The following is a 15,943-nucleotide window of genomic DNA, read 5'->3' as shown; positions in this document are numbered from 1 at the left end:
ACACATGAATTCAGGATTGGGCTCACAGCATGTAACCATTACATACAGCAGATGCTTGCTAATAACACTTCACCTCTTTTTGGTTCTACACATGACATTTTAAGGCCCAGAGCATGTATTTATACTGTACAAGCTTGACCCACTGGTACAGTAAGAGGCCCTAGTATGGATCATTTGCCAACAATTACCACAAAATTTCAATTTTAAGAAGAGGAGAAAATTCAAATAGGGCGCAAACATGCGGTAAATTGTTGCAAAGCTCTCTAATTAATGGAAACTACCAAAGCATCCAGCCATTCCTACATGTTTTGCAGTTTGAGGTAAACAAAAACATGATGTGGTGGTTTTCTTAAAGGACTAAGAACTGCAAAAGAGTAATTTGCCTCAAAGCTTTGCTTGTGGAAATGCCTTAGATAAAGTTTTCTACAGTAGCAATGAGTTAATGACTCTATATTTATAATGACATTAATCTGTACTCTACTTTGATAGCAGACAAACAAATGCCACAATGTATCACGGAGACCCAGTGGCGTCACTCGCCTCTTAATCAGGGGAGGTAACTGCTTTAACAGGGGAGGTAAAGTCAGATCTAGTTTTTCTTACTTCTGTTCCCTGGAGGACAACTGTCCCCATGAAAGATTCCTTATTATTCAGTTTGACTGGACAGGAATATTAACAAAAATAAAGAAAAATACAGTTAAAATGGGACAAAACGCTCCATTCTGTCTCTGCCACCACAACACATAGCAATATACTACGTCAACAACAGTAATATCTTCTGTACACTAACTAGAAGCCAATTACATTTTTGTTTTTGGGGCCAGGTTGGGGTGTGTGTGTTAGGTTCTCAGTCTCTATGTATCTCCTTCACTACCTAAATAAAGAGATAGACCTCTATCCAGTATTTGCTCACCACAATTAAGAATGGGATATGTAAGTTATCACTAAAATCAGCCACTGTGCCAGAAGACTGGAGCATAATAAATATTAGTGGTTAAGGTGTCTGACTAGGATCTGGTAAACCCAGGTTTGAATCCCATTCTGCCATGGAAACTTGCTGGGTGACCTTGGGCCATTCACACACTCTTAGCCTCGATGCAGGCAAATATTTGGATGGGAGACCTCCAAGGAATACCACGGGAGGTAGGCAATGGCAAACCACCTCTGAACGTCTCTTGCCTGGAAAGCCCTATGGGGTTGCCATAAGTCAGTTGTGACTTGATAGCAAAACACACCCACCCACCAGAGAACTAGACATTGTAGACCATTTAGAGTCTATTCCAGGCAAATGAGTAGAAACCGTAAAGATAGAATTATTAGGCACATAGAGGAACAAAGCCTGCTGAGGGGAAATCAGCATGGTTTCAGCAAAGAGAAGTCCTGCCTCACCAACGTTTTGGAGCTCTTTGAGAAAGTGAATAAGCATGTAGATAGCGGTGACCCAGTAGACATTATATACTTGGACTTTCAAAAGGCTTTTGACAAGGTACCTCACCAAAGACTCTTAGGTAAGCTAAGTAGTCAAGGGAGAAGAGGTCAGGCACTCTTATGATTTAAAAATTGGTTAAATGACAGGAGGCAATGAGTAGGAATAAATGGACAGTTTTTGCAACAGAGGGAAGAAGCAGTGGGGTCACACACACATCAGTATTGGGGCCAGTTCTATTTAATTTGTTCATAAAAGTCCTCAAACTGAGGGCGAGCAGTGTAGCGTCCAAGCGTGCAGATGACACAAAATTATTTAGGATGGTGAACACCAAGGCCAACTGTGAAGAACTGCAGGTGGATCTCCACAAATGGAGCACCGTTCATATTAGGAAAGACTGAAGAGTTTGAATTTTCAGTTTAGACAAGAGACTACTAAGGGGGGAGCATGATAGAGGTTTATAAAACTATGCGTGCGGTAGAGAGAATGGACAGAGACAACTTCTTCCTCTCTAAATACTAGAACTCAAGGGTGCCAATTAAGTTGACAGGCAGTAGATTCATGATGGACAGAAGGAAATACTTCTTTACACAGAAGGTGAAGGCAGCTCCCCCTGGCTCAGACTAGAAGATCTATTCTTTCTTTCTAAAACCTAGCCCCAGCATGTTTTTTAGAAGGGGAGGAAAGGAGGGTTAGGGAAATATCAGAAAGAAACTGCCTCTCCCTCCATGATGTCAGAGCTAGTGGGTAAGTTTCATTCACCTGCCAGAAATTAGAAACTATTTTAATTTATATGCTCACATTATGCTCAAGAATGCTGCACAGCAGTGCTGTCATGGGGAGCAACGTTTTGATGTTTTCTTATAAGATTTTCTTGTGTGAAATGCAGCACTACTGCTAACATTAATTTGTAAATGTGTTCACAGAAATCTGTATTTTAAAATTTAAATGAAAAGCCAAATTGCAGTCCTGGAGTTATGTAGTGCTAGCACTGCTAAAAAAAAAGTAATTATAATGGAAGTTATGGCATATCTGTACCATGAAGAGCTACACTGAGGGTGGAAACGAGGCTTACCAAATTCCTGCTAGGGGCAGGGCAATCCCCCATCCCCAGCTCCTGTTTCCAACCACTACTCTGATGACTGGTGGGAGGAAAAAACAAATAAAATCACTGTCAGGAGACGGCGTGAGGTCACTTTCAAGGAAAACCTGGAAGTAACATCAGTCTGCTCTAGAATTGCCGGAAACTCTATAGTTCACCATAGAGTTTCCAGCAATTTAAAAGGTGTAATGTCACTTCTTTGTCACACCATCACCAGACAGCCCCCCTCATGTCCACGCCTCCCAGACTCTGGCTGGCAACCCTAGTGGAAACACAGGGTAGCTAATCACATCATATGGAATTTTATGCAAAGGCCTCTATATGGCCTCTAGCCATGTAGTAGGCCATATCTCTTTCTCTCTCCCCCATCCCTTTCACACACACAAGCTCCCATGTTCCTTACAGTTTGAGTAGCTGTGGTAGGGTTGCCAGGTCCCTCTTTGCAACCGGTGGGAGATTTTTGGGGCAGAGCCTGAGGAGTGCGGGGTTTGGGGAGGGGAGGGACCTCCATGCCATAGAGTCCAATTGCCAAAGCAGCCATTTTCTCCAGGTGAACTGATCTCTATTGGCTGGAGAACAGTTGTAATAGTGGGAGATCTCCAGCTAGTATCTGGAGGTTGGAAACCCTAAACTGTGGTAATACAGGCCTTATTCTGTGGCTTTGGGCTGTGATGTAAGCTTCCATGTGAGCAGTACAATCCTAAGAGTTACACCCTTTAAAGCCCTTCCATTTCAGTGCATTAAGAAGGGTATACATCTGCACTGGATATCTTTCTAATTGCTTCCATGCAATTAGTGATCGTCTGCTTCTTTCCACCCTGTGATGCAGCAGATGCAGCAGATTACAGGGTGTATAGCTGAGGTAAAAAAAAAAGCATCTTAAAAACTGGGAAGGGGGTACAGCATGATATAAAGCCATCACTGCTTTTGAAACTGTGCAGATGCTGAAGGAGAGATTGCATCAGCAATTAGGAAGTGCTGTGTAGTTGCCATGGTTTGCTTGTGTGATGTTAAAATAATCCGTACATTTGCAGCCATGGAGACACAGCCTTACAAGCTCTCTCCCTCATCTTTTAACTCCTCTGCCTTAACTGCTTCCCCCCTTTGAATTATTTCTATGATTGAACCTCTAATTTCTTGTGAAGGATAGGAATTTTAAATAGACGGTAAGAAGCATACATATACATTTTAGTCTATTACAAGTTGTTTTTCAATATCTTGATTGTGGGGAATGAGGGCAGAAATGAGGATGTAGTTCCTTGAGAAGAGTTAGTTACCCTTGTGGACAATGAGCAAGTGACAAGCACAATGACAATTTGTTTCTAGTATCAAATGCTAAAAATGACAGCACATCCATAAGTGTTGAATGAACCACTTTTGACTAAGAAGATTGCTTCCCCCCCGCTTTAACATATAAAATTAACATGGTAACAGAGGCAGAACAGAGACCTGGTTGGACTAAAAAAAAAATTTCTTAATGAAATCAGTTCCCAGGCCTATATAGAAGAAGTGTGCTGGAGCATAAAAACAGATGATCGGTTAAAATCTGCTTTGCTTTCCAATAGGATTCATACTGGGCAGGACATGTACCTTCCCTTTGTGACGCCACTGCTGTGATCAATGGAAAGTATGCTGAGAGCCTGGTCATCTCTAACACTAAAACATAAAGACACATCATGCACTTTGACCTGTACCTTTACTTGCATGGCCTGTATGAAAGAAAAAATACAAGGGAAAAAAGTAAGTAAAGTTGATGATAGGATGGACATTATACAAATTCATTAGAAACATTGCCCCTCTCAGTAAACTAAAGTTGCCTGCACTTATAATGAACCAATATAATGAAGCACAAAAGTATAATGACATGCGTCCTTAACAAATGAGTGATTTACTGAATGAGATTAGTTTCTACTAAGGAGGTATCTGTGACGTTTATTGAGGGCTGTGTATGAAAACTTAAAACATTACCAATGCTTACAATATTCTTTCCACATTCAAAATACCACTGACACATGTTATTAGGCAAGACTATCTCAGCATAAATAACATCATTTACCATCTTTAATATTAACTTTAATAATATTAAACATCACTTGACCTTAAAACTAATGAATGTTTAACAGCATACACTTACCAATTTTTTAAAAGCCTTGTATCTGTTAACAAACAACATTCATAAGAAATGCGACATACAAGTGCTTTTGCCTTAGACATGAGAAACTAGTGTCAAAAGAAAACTTTGAACAGACTACAGAAACTTGTCTTTGCGGTTATTTCTGAGTACCTCTCTCTGTCCTGATCAGAGGTTTATAAAAGACAGCAATCGAGACATTGGAACTTAAGGGCTGTAGTCTTACATCTACTTTTCTCCCCAACAATATGTTTTAAATTTAAGCACCATTGTTCAGTGAATTTCAATGTGGCACCTTATTTTTTAACTGAAAATAAGGTGCTTAATTATGACTGGACAGTGCCCTATGTTCTATGTTCTATAAATACTATTCAACTTTAATCAGAAGAAATATTCATAGCCCTGTTACTAACATAATAACTCAAACATTTATGTAAAGATCATTATCTGAAAACAAGAATGATGCAATATTGTTTTAATTTGATCCACTGATCCACAAATAACTGAGCTGTGGCTCACGAAAACTCATACCCTGCCAGAAATTTTGTTAGTCTTTAAGGTGCTACTGGACTCTTGCTCTTTGCTAATGCAAGTGACAGACTAACAGTGCATTCCTGAGCCTCCGGCAGCCGGGGACAGCGTGGAGGAGGTGCTGCTGCGACGCCTTCAAACCAGTTTCCCAGCCACTGAAAACCTTTAAAAAGCTTTTTGCATCCTCAGAAACCTTAAAAAGCCTTTTACATCCTCAGAAATTAGGAATGCGCTGTGACACGGCTACCCATCGTGAAAAAACAACTGGATTGTAAGGACGACTAGCTCAACACCATTGAATAAAAAGACAGTACTACTGAATATGGCTTGTTGGTGCATATATTGTGGGTTCCTTGTGAGATGTTTTCATGTTCAGGAACAAGTCAGTGAATAAAATAGGTGAGATTCTCAGATACATAATATTAGCTCAGAAGATAACTTTGGATGAAGTTGTTTTCTGATTGTTCAGTGGATAAACAGTAGAGTCTAGTATTTATAACACAAAGTATGAGATCCATTTTTCAATCCATCTACAATATTAATTGGCCTATAAAAGCTATAAATTGATTTACATGGAATTGGCTGTTAGTAACCTTCTTGGTATTAACCACAACCACAATAAATTAAAACAGCTGTATATGAGAGAACATAGACAGTCACTGATTTTTAAGTGATGTGTCATATTATGTCAGTTCTTTACATACATTATGTATTGCGAAATGTTTTAGTTATTATATACTACTATCAGCAATCCATCTTCTGAATTTGTCTACATGTGCTTATAGCCTTACATAATTTGCTTATTCCTGTTTTAGTCTACACATGTAATTTAACAGGTGAATCAGATCTCACTGTCAGGAATTTTGAGTATTGGAGGTCCTTCATTAATCTGGAAGGACCAAATAGCCTTCAAGTCAATCATGCCCTAACAAACCCTGTTGCATGAACAAACAATGTTTAAATTTTTTTAAAGGTTTTATACACATATTTTAATGCCAGCAATCCTGAACATGTTAACTACATACTGAGCTCAGTGGGATTTTCTTCAAAGTACAGGATCTGCCTGAAAGCATCTTACCAGCCTTAGAGCGCAATCCTGAAAGAGGGGGTGAATTCGCATAGGAGCCGGCATGACCCCACACCGGAATAAGTGCCCATTTATCCTGGGATAAGGGGCACTTATGCCAGCATGGGGGGCATTCACACCGCCCCCGGGATGCCACACCACTATGTGGGGCTCTGCTGCTGGTGCTGCCTCCTGGCAGCGTTGCAGTGTTGCAGGTCCCCGTGCTGGAGTTCTGGGAGGAGTTCTCAGGGCATTCTGGAGGGGGGGCAGAGTTGCCTTTAGGCACCACCCTAACCCCTTTCGCCCCAGGAACACCCCCTCAAGTTGTAGTGTTGCTACACCACCTTTTTTGGTGGCATAGCCACGCTGTTTTCTATGGGGGCATTTCCCCCATTTTACATTTTAAATTGTTCTTATTTTACTTTTAGCAGCCAGGAGGCCTCTGTGGAGGCACTGCAGCTGTGCCGCTCCCAGCCTCCGCACATCCATCCCCACCCCTTCAGGAACGGGCTGTTATTCAATCCTACATATTTCGGGATAAACCCAAAGAATACAATAGGACTAACTTCTGAGTAAAAATGCAGAGGATCAGGATGCCCACCCCAATTACCACAGTGCTTTAAAAACTGGGTGTCTTTCATGAAGTCATTTGTTTGCATAACTGAAAGATAGCAGTCAGTTCTTGATTTAAAAAAACCCATCCAATGGAATTAATTCTTTTTTCTTATGCACTAGAAAAATATACTAATTTATGAAATATATTTTAATAATGGATGTAGAGTCAAGCACTTGTAAAGAATAGTTTAAAGCTTAATATTTTATATTCAAACATAAATTGTAAAGGATGTAGAGTCAAGCACTTGTGAAGAATGGTTTATAGCTGAATATTTTATATTCAAACGTAAATCTGATTATTGTGCCAGTTATCAAAACAAAACAGACCTGAATATTGTCGAAGGCTTTCACGGTCAGAGTTCATTGGTTCTTGTAGGTTATCCGGGCTGTGTAACCGTAGTCTTGGTATTTTCTTTCCTGATGTTTCGCCAGCAGCTGTGGCAGGCATCTTCAAAGGAGTACACTGTCCTTCAGTGTTACTCCTCTGAAGATGCCTGCCACAGCTGCTGGCGAAACGTCAGGAAAGAAAATACCAAGACCACGGTTACACAGCCCGGATAACCTACAAGAACCAAAAAACAGACCTGATTCAGTAACTGTGATATCTTTCTACACAATTTCCCAAACAAAATGGTTGCATGATATTTCCCACTGCCAAATCCCTGACCCAGCACATATTCAGTACAATCCTATGCACAGGATTGCAGCCTTAGTTGTGCCTAAAAGCCTGGATTTGGACCACACATGGCATAACATGCAAATCAGTACTGCTTCCAATCTTAGCAGTATTAATCACCTAGAAAGTACAAAGGGAAGCTAACAAAATATAATTATAATTGACCAGGGCCTAAATCTATCCAATAGTTAGAACTTATTTTAAAATGTTCAGACTATAAATCTGGATTCCTTTATTCTTGATTATGTCAACAAGCTATTCAGCATATGTTTTTAAGCATGCACACACTTTCTTGTATTCAAAGTGCAACTGTGACACTGAAGGAGTAGTGTAGATACTTGAACACACAGACACACACATACATTTTAGGACTTCTAGATGCTCATTTGTATGAGGAGGTATTTCATCATTTTTAAATTCTCAGTAAAGTATACTGAGCACATTGTACCAACGAAACCTAAAGTTTGCATCAAAAAGTCAGAATCTGTGATGTCAATACATTACATAAATGAGTTAATTGCATAATGTATTCTGTATTTTTTGCTGTTTTGCATACAGCTTCTACTAGTCATATGTCAACTCTGTCTTTTCATCACTGAAAATCTTATTTACAACTATTCTGATTTTTAAGACTCCATCAGGCATTGCACGATTCTCAACCACATATCCGTACGTGTATCAGTTAAAAAATTGTGCCCCAATCTATCAGGAGAGATCCTGGCACATAATCTGCTTTCCACAAGTATTGCCAATGCACATGCACATCCTCATCCCCATTGAGATGCTCATTAAAGAACAAATGAACAGGCAGGATACATCTTTTGACTGAAATGGGGATACACATCTCTATCTGGGTCTACAAGAGCTTTATGATGCTGTGCGAAATTTACATAGTCCTGGTTTTGCATTCTGACTGCCAGCATTTCTTTCCCCTATATCAATCACTTACATGTAGATTACAGTTTGGTCATAGGGTGATCCACCTATTTCACCTTAAGAGAACACAGACTGAAGCTTGACATTGTAAGATCTATGCAGAAGTATGTAAATGTCTGCTTTGTTCCCATAAAGTACTGATTCGGCCTGCATTCCTTTGATTAAGGTTGCAACAGGTAAATCATCCTATGAAGCAAAACACTATCTTAAATTAAAAACTGACCTATATGCAGTAACTTGACAGATACTGCATTATGTTGATATATATATATATATAAAGCTCAAATGCGATGTGATCCACAGTAAAAATTATTTACACCTGCATGTCTCCATTATGAAAGCACCTACATAAAGTTAAAATAAAATAACAGATTAATGGAGTGGGTTGTGTTTTTTTTCCAGTAACGTTTATGAGTCAACAAAAATCTGTAATTTCAATACAGTCTAAGTAACCCATCTTTCTCAGACTAAACGTTCACTAACTTACCATTCCCCTCTGAGCAATCTGCTGCCATATTATTAGAAAAGAAAAAATTTAAAAAATATGCTCAGCTTTAAATATCTTCAGTTTAACAAAGGTTAATAAAATGCTACTGCATGTTTTAAAATGGCATTCAGTTTTAACAGCTTTTGAGCTGTAATCAAATGTCATCCATAACAACACATGTCTAATATGAGATGCATTATTCATCTTCTGCATATAATAGCGCATATATCCTACTATAACATATATTTATATATATACACACACATAGACCCATGCATGCATATATACATATCAGGCTAGCCTGATCTCGTCAGATCTAAGAAGCTAAGCAGGGTCAGTCCTGGTTAGTATTTGTATGGGAGACCACCAAGGAATACCAGAGTTGCTGTGCAGAGGAAGGCAAGTTTGAGTAGTGGAGGAAAATGATTTGATAAATCTTTGAGAACCCTTACTGTTCTGAGTATCACAATTAAATGCTGAGAGTGTATTTAGCTTACAGCAGACTGGAGAAGTAGCATTCTCTTTAGCTCTGCCTTCTTTCCCCTATTGATGCTTAGGCACCGCTTCACTGTGGAGTTGTCTGTGGTTCAGACAGAAGGTGGCAGCTTGGTTAGAAAAAACACTTGAAAAACTGGGCTACAGACTGCCTTTTCTTATTGGGATCCAAGCAGATTTTTCCAAAGCACACAAGCTGACTAGTCTGGGATTAGGGTTACCATTTGCCCACTAGGGACTGGAGATCTCTGGCCCTCAGTAGGCACTTTCCAGCACCACTCAGCTGAGCAGTGGGAGACAAATGGGGGGAGGATTGTCAGCTTCCCAGCATGCTGTTATTTGCAAACCCAGCATCTAGGTGAGTGGGTGGGTGGTGAGGCGCAACCCACAATGACAGGCGTTTAAGAACGATTACTTTCACATTTGTTGGAGGAAAATGGTCACAACATTATTGGTTAAAGCTGAAAGAGCCTTGGTGCACCATAGGGGCAACAGATCCAAGGATTGTCCAACCCACCTGCCAGCCGATGTGCAGACCGCCTCCCCCCAGCTCGCCTGCTGGGGGAGTATCATGGTATGGCGACATGTGGGTCTCCACATGGGCACAGGCCACTGTGTGATTCCCCCTGCCACTTTGTAAGCAGTCAGACCCCTCCTCCCATCAGAAGGTGCCATGGAGGCATGGGGACTTAAGACTGCCATAAAAGTAAGACACTGCTCCCCACAAAATTGATTCCCCTCAGAGAGTTTTGGGATCCATCTTGCGTGTCAACTCTGGGCAGGAAGGAGGTTGGCAGCTGAACTTTCCCCCTGGCCCTAAGGTTTGTCTGGCTGAACAATGGGGCTAGTTAATCCCCATTGTGTCACCCTAAGGTGATTTAATCAGCACTCCGAGCAGACCATTACTAACCCTATCTGCACCCACCCCAGCAATCAATCAGTAGTCAAGAGAATAGGCATTCTCTTGGGTCCTGACAACCCATCAAACCTCTCCTACCTTTTTGTTGGATCCTTGGAAAAGCAATCAATTCTTTGTCTCTGGCCTTCTTGCCAGCTTACCTCAGGACCCATTCTGGGGTATAAATATTGGTCCTTTGGCCATTTATAGTGCATGTGTGTCCTGGATCAGTGCAGTCACCCCCACTTCTCTGTGGGCTCTTCCTTTTGCTCCCGGAAACACTGGTCATTTTCCTCCACAGCGCTGCCTTTCCTGGACGTCACTTCAAGACTGATAACTGTTACCCTTCCCTGAAACCATATCCAACTTCCTTCCTTTTCTCTTAGTCAGCTCTTGCATGCTTTGCATGCATATGTTCATTGTTTAAAATATATTTCTTGTTTTCATTATTTTATTATTAATAAAACTCAGTTTAATTACAGTATACAACTGCCTGCTCATTTAAGAGTTCTCACCCTGACGATCCTAGTATACATAGGTTCATAGATCCCAGTTACCCCCTCTTGATCTCTGTCTTCAGCTAATTCCTCCAACTTAAACGAAGACTGCCTGTCTGTTCAGGGTAACAAATCGGGGTGAATGCACCTTACAGCCTCCCAAGCTGGGCATGCCCCCTGTAAGTCCTCATCCCAAAATCCCTTAAGGAGATCCCCAAAAGTGGGGAAAAGGGGACACACAGGCCAATTTCCCCCAAAATGGATCCAGTCCCATGCTGACACCGCCAACAAGTTGTAACAAGAGATAGGTGTGAGCAGAAAATGACCCATAATAATAACATGATGCAGGGTGAGATGGGTGGGCAAAGACATGAAGCCACCTGTCCAAGGCAGTGCAGAAAGGCCCCTATTTATCCTGGGCCGGCAGACTTTAGCATAGACCACTGGGGTTCACTCCCCTCCTTGTAGTACATGAGAATGCCAAGAGTGGTCTATGCTAAAGTCTGTCTTGACACTGTTTAAGACAGTTGGATCTTCTGGTTCCTAGAAAAGTCCGTTGTGACACGTTTTTGGAGACTTTGTTATTTCCTGTTTGTGTTTATTGTTCTTGCACCAATTTGTGTGTTTTTTTGTTTGTACTTCACAATTGTTGTCACTGTATTGTATAAATTAATACACTGTTTGATACTTTTTGCATAACTGAGCTGAGTGCTGGTTCTTATTTATCTACCTCATCCTGCTTGATGCAGGCCTGCAAAGTGGGCCCAGAGTAAGTCCGGGGCCCTTGCTTCTGGTTGCTCTGAAAACTAGGGCGGTTGAAAAAAAATTCGGTAAATTTCGTCTTCGGCAAAATTTGGCGCTTTTTAATTCGGGACATGCCGAAGTCCGAACTCCCCCGCTTCGGATCCGTGAAATTCGGCGCGAGATCCGGAGTTTGGGGAAAAATTCGGCCGGGTCTTTGCAGCGCCCACCACTTCAAACCAAGAGTCAGGAAGGGGGCGGGGGTCTTTAAAGAGCCCCCCCGGGCCTTCACGGGGCTTCCCTGAAGGCACGGGGCTTCCAGCTGGAAGGCGCAGATCTGTTTAAAGCACCCCCCCCCCCGCGCGCCTTCAGGGAAGCCCCGTGAAGGCATGCGGGGGGGGGACAGATCTGCGCCTCCCAGCTGGAAGGCGCAAATCTGTTTAAAGCGCCCCCCACCCGGCTTCAGGGAAGCCCCGTGAAGGCGCGCGTTGGGGGGGACAGATCTGCTCCTCCCAGCTGGAAGGCGCAGATCTGTTTAAAGCGCCTTGCTGGAAGGCAAGAGTCCCTGGAGCCTAAGTGGGGAGTTTAAAGACCCCCCGCCAGGTTTCCCGGGAGTCCCAGGAAAGTGGGCGGTGGGTCTTTAAAGGCGGGAAAAGGCAGGTTCAGGAAGGCCGAACCTGCCAAATTTATTCGGCGATCGCCCCGAATTCAGCAAATTCGGGGCATCGTTTTCCCGCCTTTTTTGGTTCCATCCGAACTGAAAACCCCCGAATTGCGGAAAATTCAGCTGTTCTTTCGGTTCAGACGAACCGAATCGACAGCCCTATTGGAAACAATGCCAGTGTGTCACAGGAATGCAATGATGTCATCACCAAGCCCCCCATGCCCAGCATGGTTAGTTTTCCTCCAGTTGCCAGCCTTGTACTACCAACCCTGTTTAGCACAGTGGAGAAACAACAGCTGGATCTGGAAAATGTGTTCTCTAATTCATGGTCTTTAAGGGCTGATGTCTGAAAATAGTATGCAAAAGATACTGCTCTACTGAGCAGGCCAGGCTTCTGGTATTTATACTAGGCCGGACAAATTCATACTGCTTCTGAAATGCATAGTTATTAAAAATGCACCCGAGTCCCAAGAGTACTGTCCATAGTTGCTTGTTCAGCTAGGGTTGCCAACTCTGGGTTGAGAAATTCCTGGAGATTTAGGCTGGGGAGTAGGGTTGCCAGCTCCGGGTTGGGAAATACCTGGAGATTCTTGGGGCAGAGCCTGAGGAGGACGGAGTTTGGGGAGGGGAGGGACTTCAATGCCATAGAGTCCAATTGCCAAAGTGGCCATTTTCTCCAGTTGAACTGATCTCTATCAGCTGGAGGTCAGTTGTAATAGCAGGAGATCTCCAGCTAGTACCCGAAACGCGTTCTTGCCACTGACCAGCTGTTCACTCTTCTTTCTTCCCGTTTCTCAGTGATTATTATTACGTGACAGCACGGATTACTTCAATACGAACTTTTACCAGTGCGAACTTGTCACGGTTGAAAAATTGTAGCCCCTAGCGGCTTCATTGTATTTGTTTGTTTATTTTTTGGATTAGCCCAGTGTGGCATAATTTGCTTTAAGCCCTGCAAGGCATTTATGCGTGTAGTGCAACATGTATTACATTTGAATATATTCACTTTCTGCTGTGCTTTTTTTGGTGAATGAACCTTTATATATATTTTTTTCTTGAACAAGCATAGTCTAGATCTTTATTTCTTATTATTATCGTTGAGTCTCGTGCTGCCCTCTCTTTCAGTACCTGGAGGTTGGCAACCCTACTGGGGAGGGTGGATTTTGGGAGGGAAGGGACCTCAGTAGGGATGTGATGCCATAGAGTCCATCCTCTAAAGCTGCCATTTTCACTAAGGAAATGAATCTCTATAGTATGGAGGTCAGCTGTAATTCTGGGAGACCTCTAGCCCTTACCTGGAGGTTGGCAACCCTAGGCTATATCCTAGGCTATACCTCAGCTCATAATTCAAGTCACAGAATGCAGTACTTTCATTATTCATAGTATATTCTATCCCACACTTGAAGAAGGTAAACTATCATCAAGTAAATAACTTTCCTTTATATTATTTACTCCTCACAGTAGATGAACAAAAGACAGAAAAAGAAAGACTAAACAGTAATGGTGATCTCATATGTAACAAGGGGCCCTGTGGTGCAGCGTGCTAAGCTGCAGTATTGCAGTCCAAGCTCTGCTCACGTCCTGAGTTTGATCCCGATGGAAGTAGGTTTCAGGTAGCCAACTCAAGGCTGATTCAGCCTTCCATCCTTCCAAGGTCAGTAAAATGAGTACCCAACTTGCTGGGGGTAAAGTGAAGATGACTGAAGAAAGGCAAAGGCAAATCACCCCATAAACATTGTCTGTCTAGTAAATGTCATGATGTGATATCACCCCATGGGTCAGTAATGACCAGGGGATTACTTTTACCTTTTACATATGTAACAGACATGTAGAAATGTGCATCATTAAGAATTATAGATGCAAGAAGAAGTTAAAGTTACAGCTAAAGTCTTGTAGGCCTTTCTGAGGCCTTGTATTCATAATGTTCCAAGAAGTCACTTTACCTTCTTGAGGAAGAGACATGGCCCCAGTTAGCCACAGCAGAGTTCAGTGTGTGTGGAATAAAAAGCACAATCTTAACCTGTGCAAAGGTAGCATACCCTAAAATGGTCACATTGGGAAATCTGCTGGGAGTCTGACAAAATTATTCTGAAAGTTGGGATGCATTAACATGTACATGTTCAACTTCTTCTGAGGCTTTAATGTTCAAAGAACATCAGGGAAAGAACCCTGATTCATCTCTCTCTAAGTCCCCCCCCCCCAAAAAAAAACTGACTTCAGAAGATTTCTTTACACCACTATGACTTTTAATGTATTTTTTTAGCTGTCTGGTTTAATTTTTTAATCAATTAAAACACACCCCTTACCAGTTAGTACCAATTATCCCATTGTGATTTGTAATAGTATTGCTGTGAATCTGGTTGAACATGCTTTATTTAGATTAATGGCTTCACAGCAGATGCTTTCTCATATAGGTGTTAATTGATTAGATTAAGATGTGAAGAAACAGCAACATCTATCACTGCTGATGAAAATGAAGTAAATCATTTCTTGTTCTTCATTTAAAACTTGTGGTTCTTAATATAAAGAGACTGATTTCTTAAAAATAATAATTTTAAAATGTCTTCAAGATGTAAATCACACATTAATAATTACTTATAAACCTAATTCAAAACAAATTAACATTTTAAGGAAACGGCAAAGAAGATGCATTTTATTTTTATGTACACTACATGCTTTCCCCCATGAGCAACTGGCCTCAGAAAACAGTACTGATATCACTAAAGTTCAAAAATAACAGGATCCAAATAAAAAATTTCCCAGCCGACAAAACTCATTACAAGACTTGTATTACAAGTCAAGCTCTTCCTCATACACAGGGACGTGCATCTTCCTCCTATAGAAGAAAAAGGTCATAATCTCCATATTCCCATGGATACTTAAAGGAACCATCAGGGACTATTTCTGAACAAGTTTCTGAACCTATTTCTGAACCCATTGAGAAAACAGCAGCCAACCATTCTGAGCCTTTAATCAAACAAAGGTATGGCCAACCAATATTGTCAATAATACTATATAGATCATAGCAGAACACCTGCTATCAGCTCCTGAAGGTTTATACTAGCATTATGCACCCAGCAGGGGACCGTCCTAAGTCACAAAAGAAAGAAACAAAGATAGTGAAATAATGTAAAAATGAAACAAAAAAGGCTAAAAAAGACAATAGAACCACTACAAGCAGAGAATCCACAAGGAATTGTGGGGGTCACTTCATTTCCCCCATATCCTTCCTTCCCCACACTATTTTTCTTTCCTCCTGGCAGCCTCTATATCCTCTCCCATTTCCCTGCTTCTTTCTTTCCTTCCACTCACCAACCAACCTTTCTTTTATCTATCTCCCGTCTTCAGTATTATTTATTATTTACTTAAAAACTATTGAGTCTGCAAATTTTGATGTGTTGGCATGCGTTTGGTCAGTTGACAGTATTAATAAATTTAATTTGATTTACTTCATTTATGTCCCATCTTTTCCCCTATCTGAAAGCATGTTACACCATTCTCCTCTCCTCCATTTTATACTCGCAACAAATCATGTGGGGTAGATTACGCTGAGAGAGAGTGTCTTGCCCAAGGTCACCCAGAAAGCTTCCATGGCACAATGGGGATTTGAACCTGGGTCTCCCAGACTCTAGTCTGACACTCTAATCACTATACCATATGGTTCTCATCTTTCCCTCC

At 41.5% G+C, this 15,943-nt stretch overlaps 1 protein-coding gene across 1 annotated transcript in view; it reads right to left on the bottom strand.

The window, feature by feature from the left end:
• Window positions 1–15,943, bottom strand: part of RYR3 (ryanodine receptor 3) — a 336,967-nt gene that overhangs the window by 66,113 nt on the left and 254,911 nt on the right. The window contains exon 70 of the mRNA XM_056852142.1: window positions 4,223–4,237. Within this exon, the coding sequence (XP_056708120.1) occupies window positions 4,223–4,237 (15 nt within the window). The remainder of the gene's footprint in view (window positions 1–4,222; window positions 4,238–15,943) is intronic.

The sequence above is a fragment of the Euleptes europaea genome, chromosome 6 (genome assembly GCF_029931775.1).
Source record: "Euleptes europaea isolate rEulEur1 chromosome 6, rEulEur1.hap1, whole genome shotgun sequence".
NCBI classification, from domain to species: Eukaryota; Metazoa; Chordata; class Lepidosauria; order Squamata; family Sphaerodactylidae; genus Euleptes; species Euleptes europaea.
The sequence above is the reverse complement of the archived record's forward strand: the minus strand, read 5'-3'. Positions and strand labels throughout refer to the sequence as shown.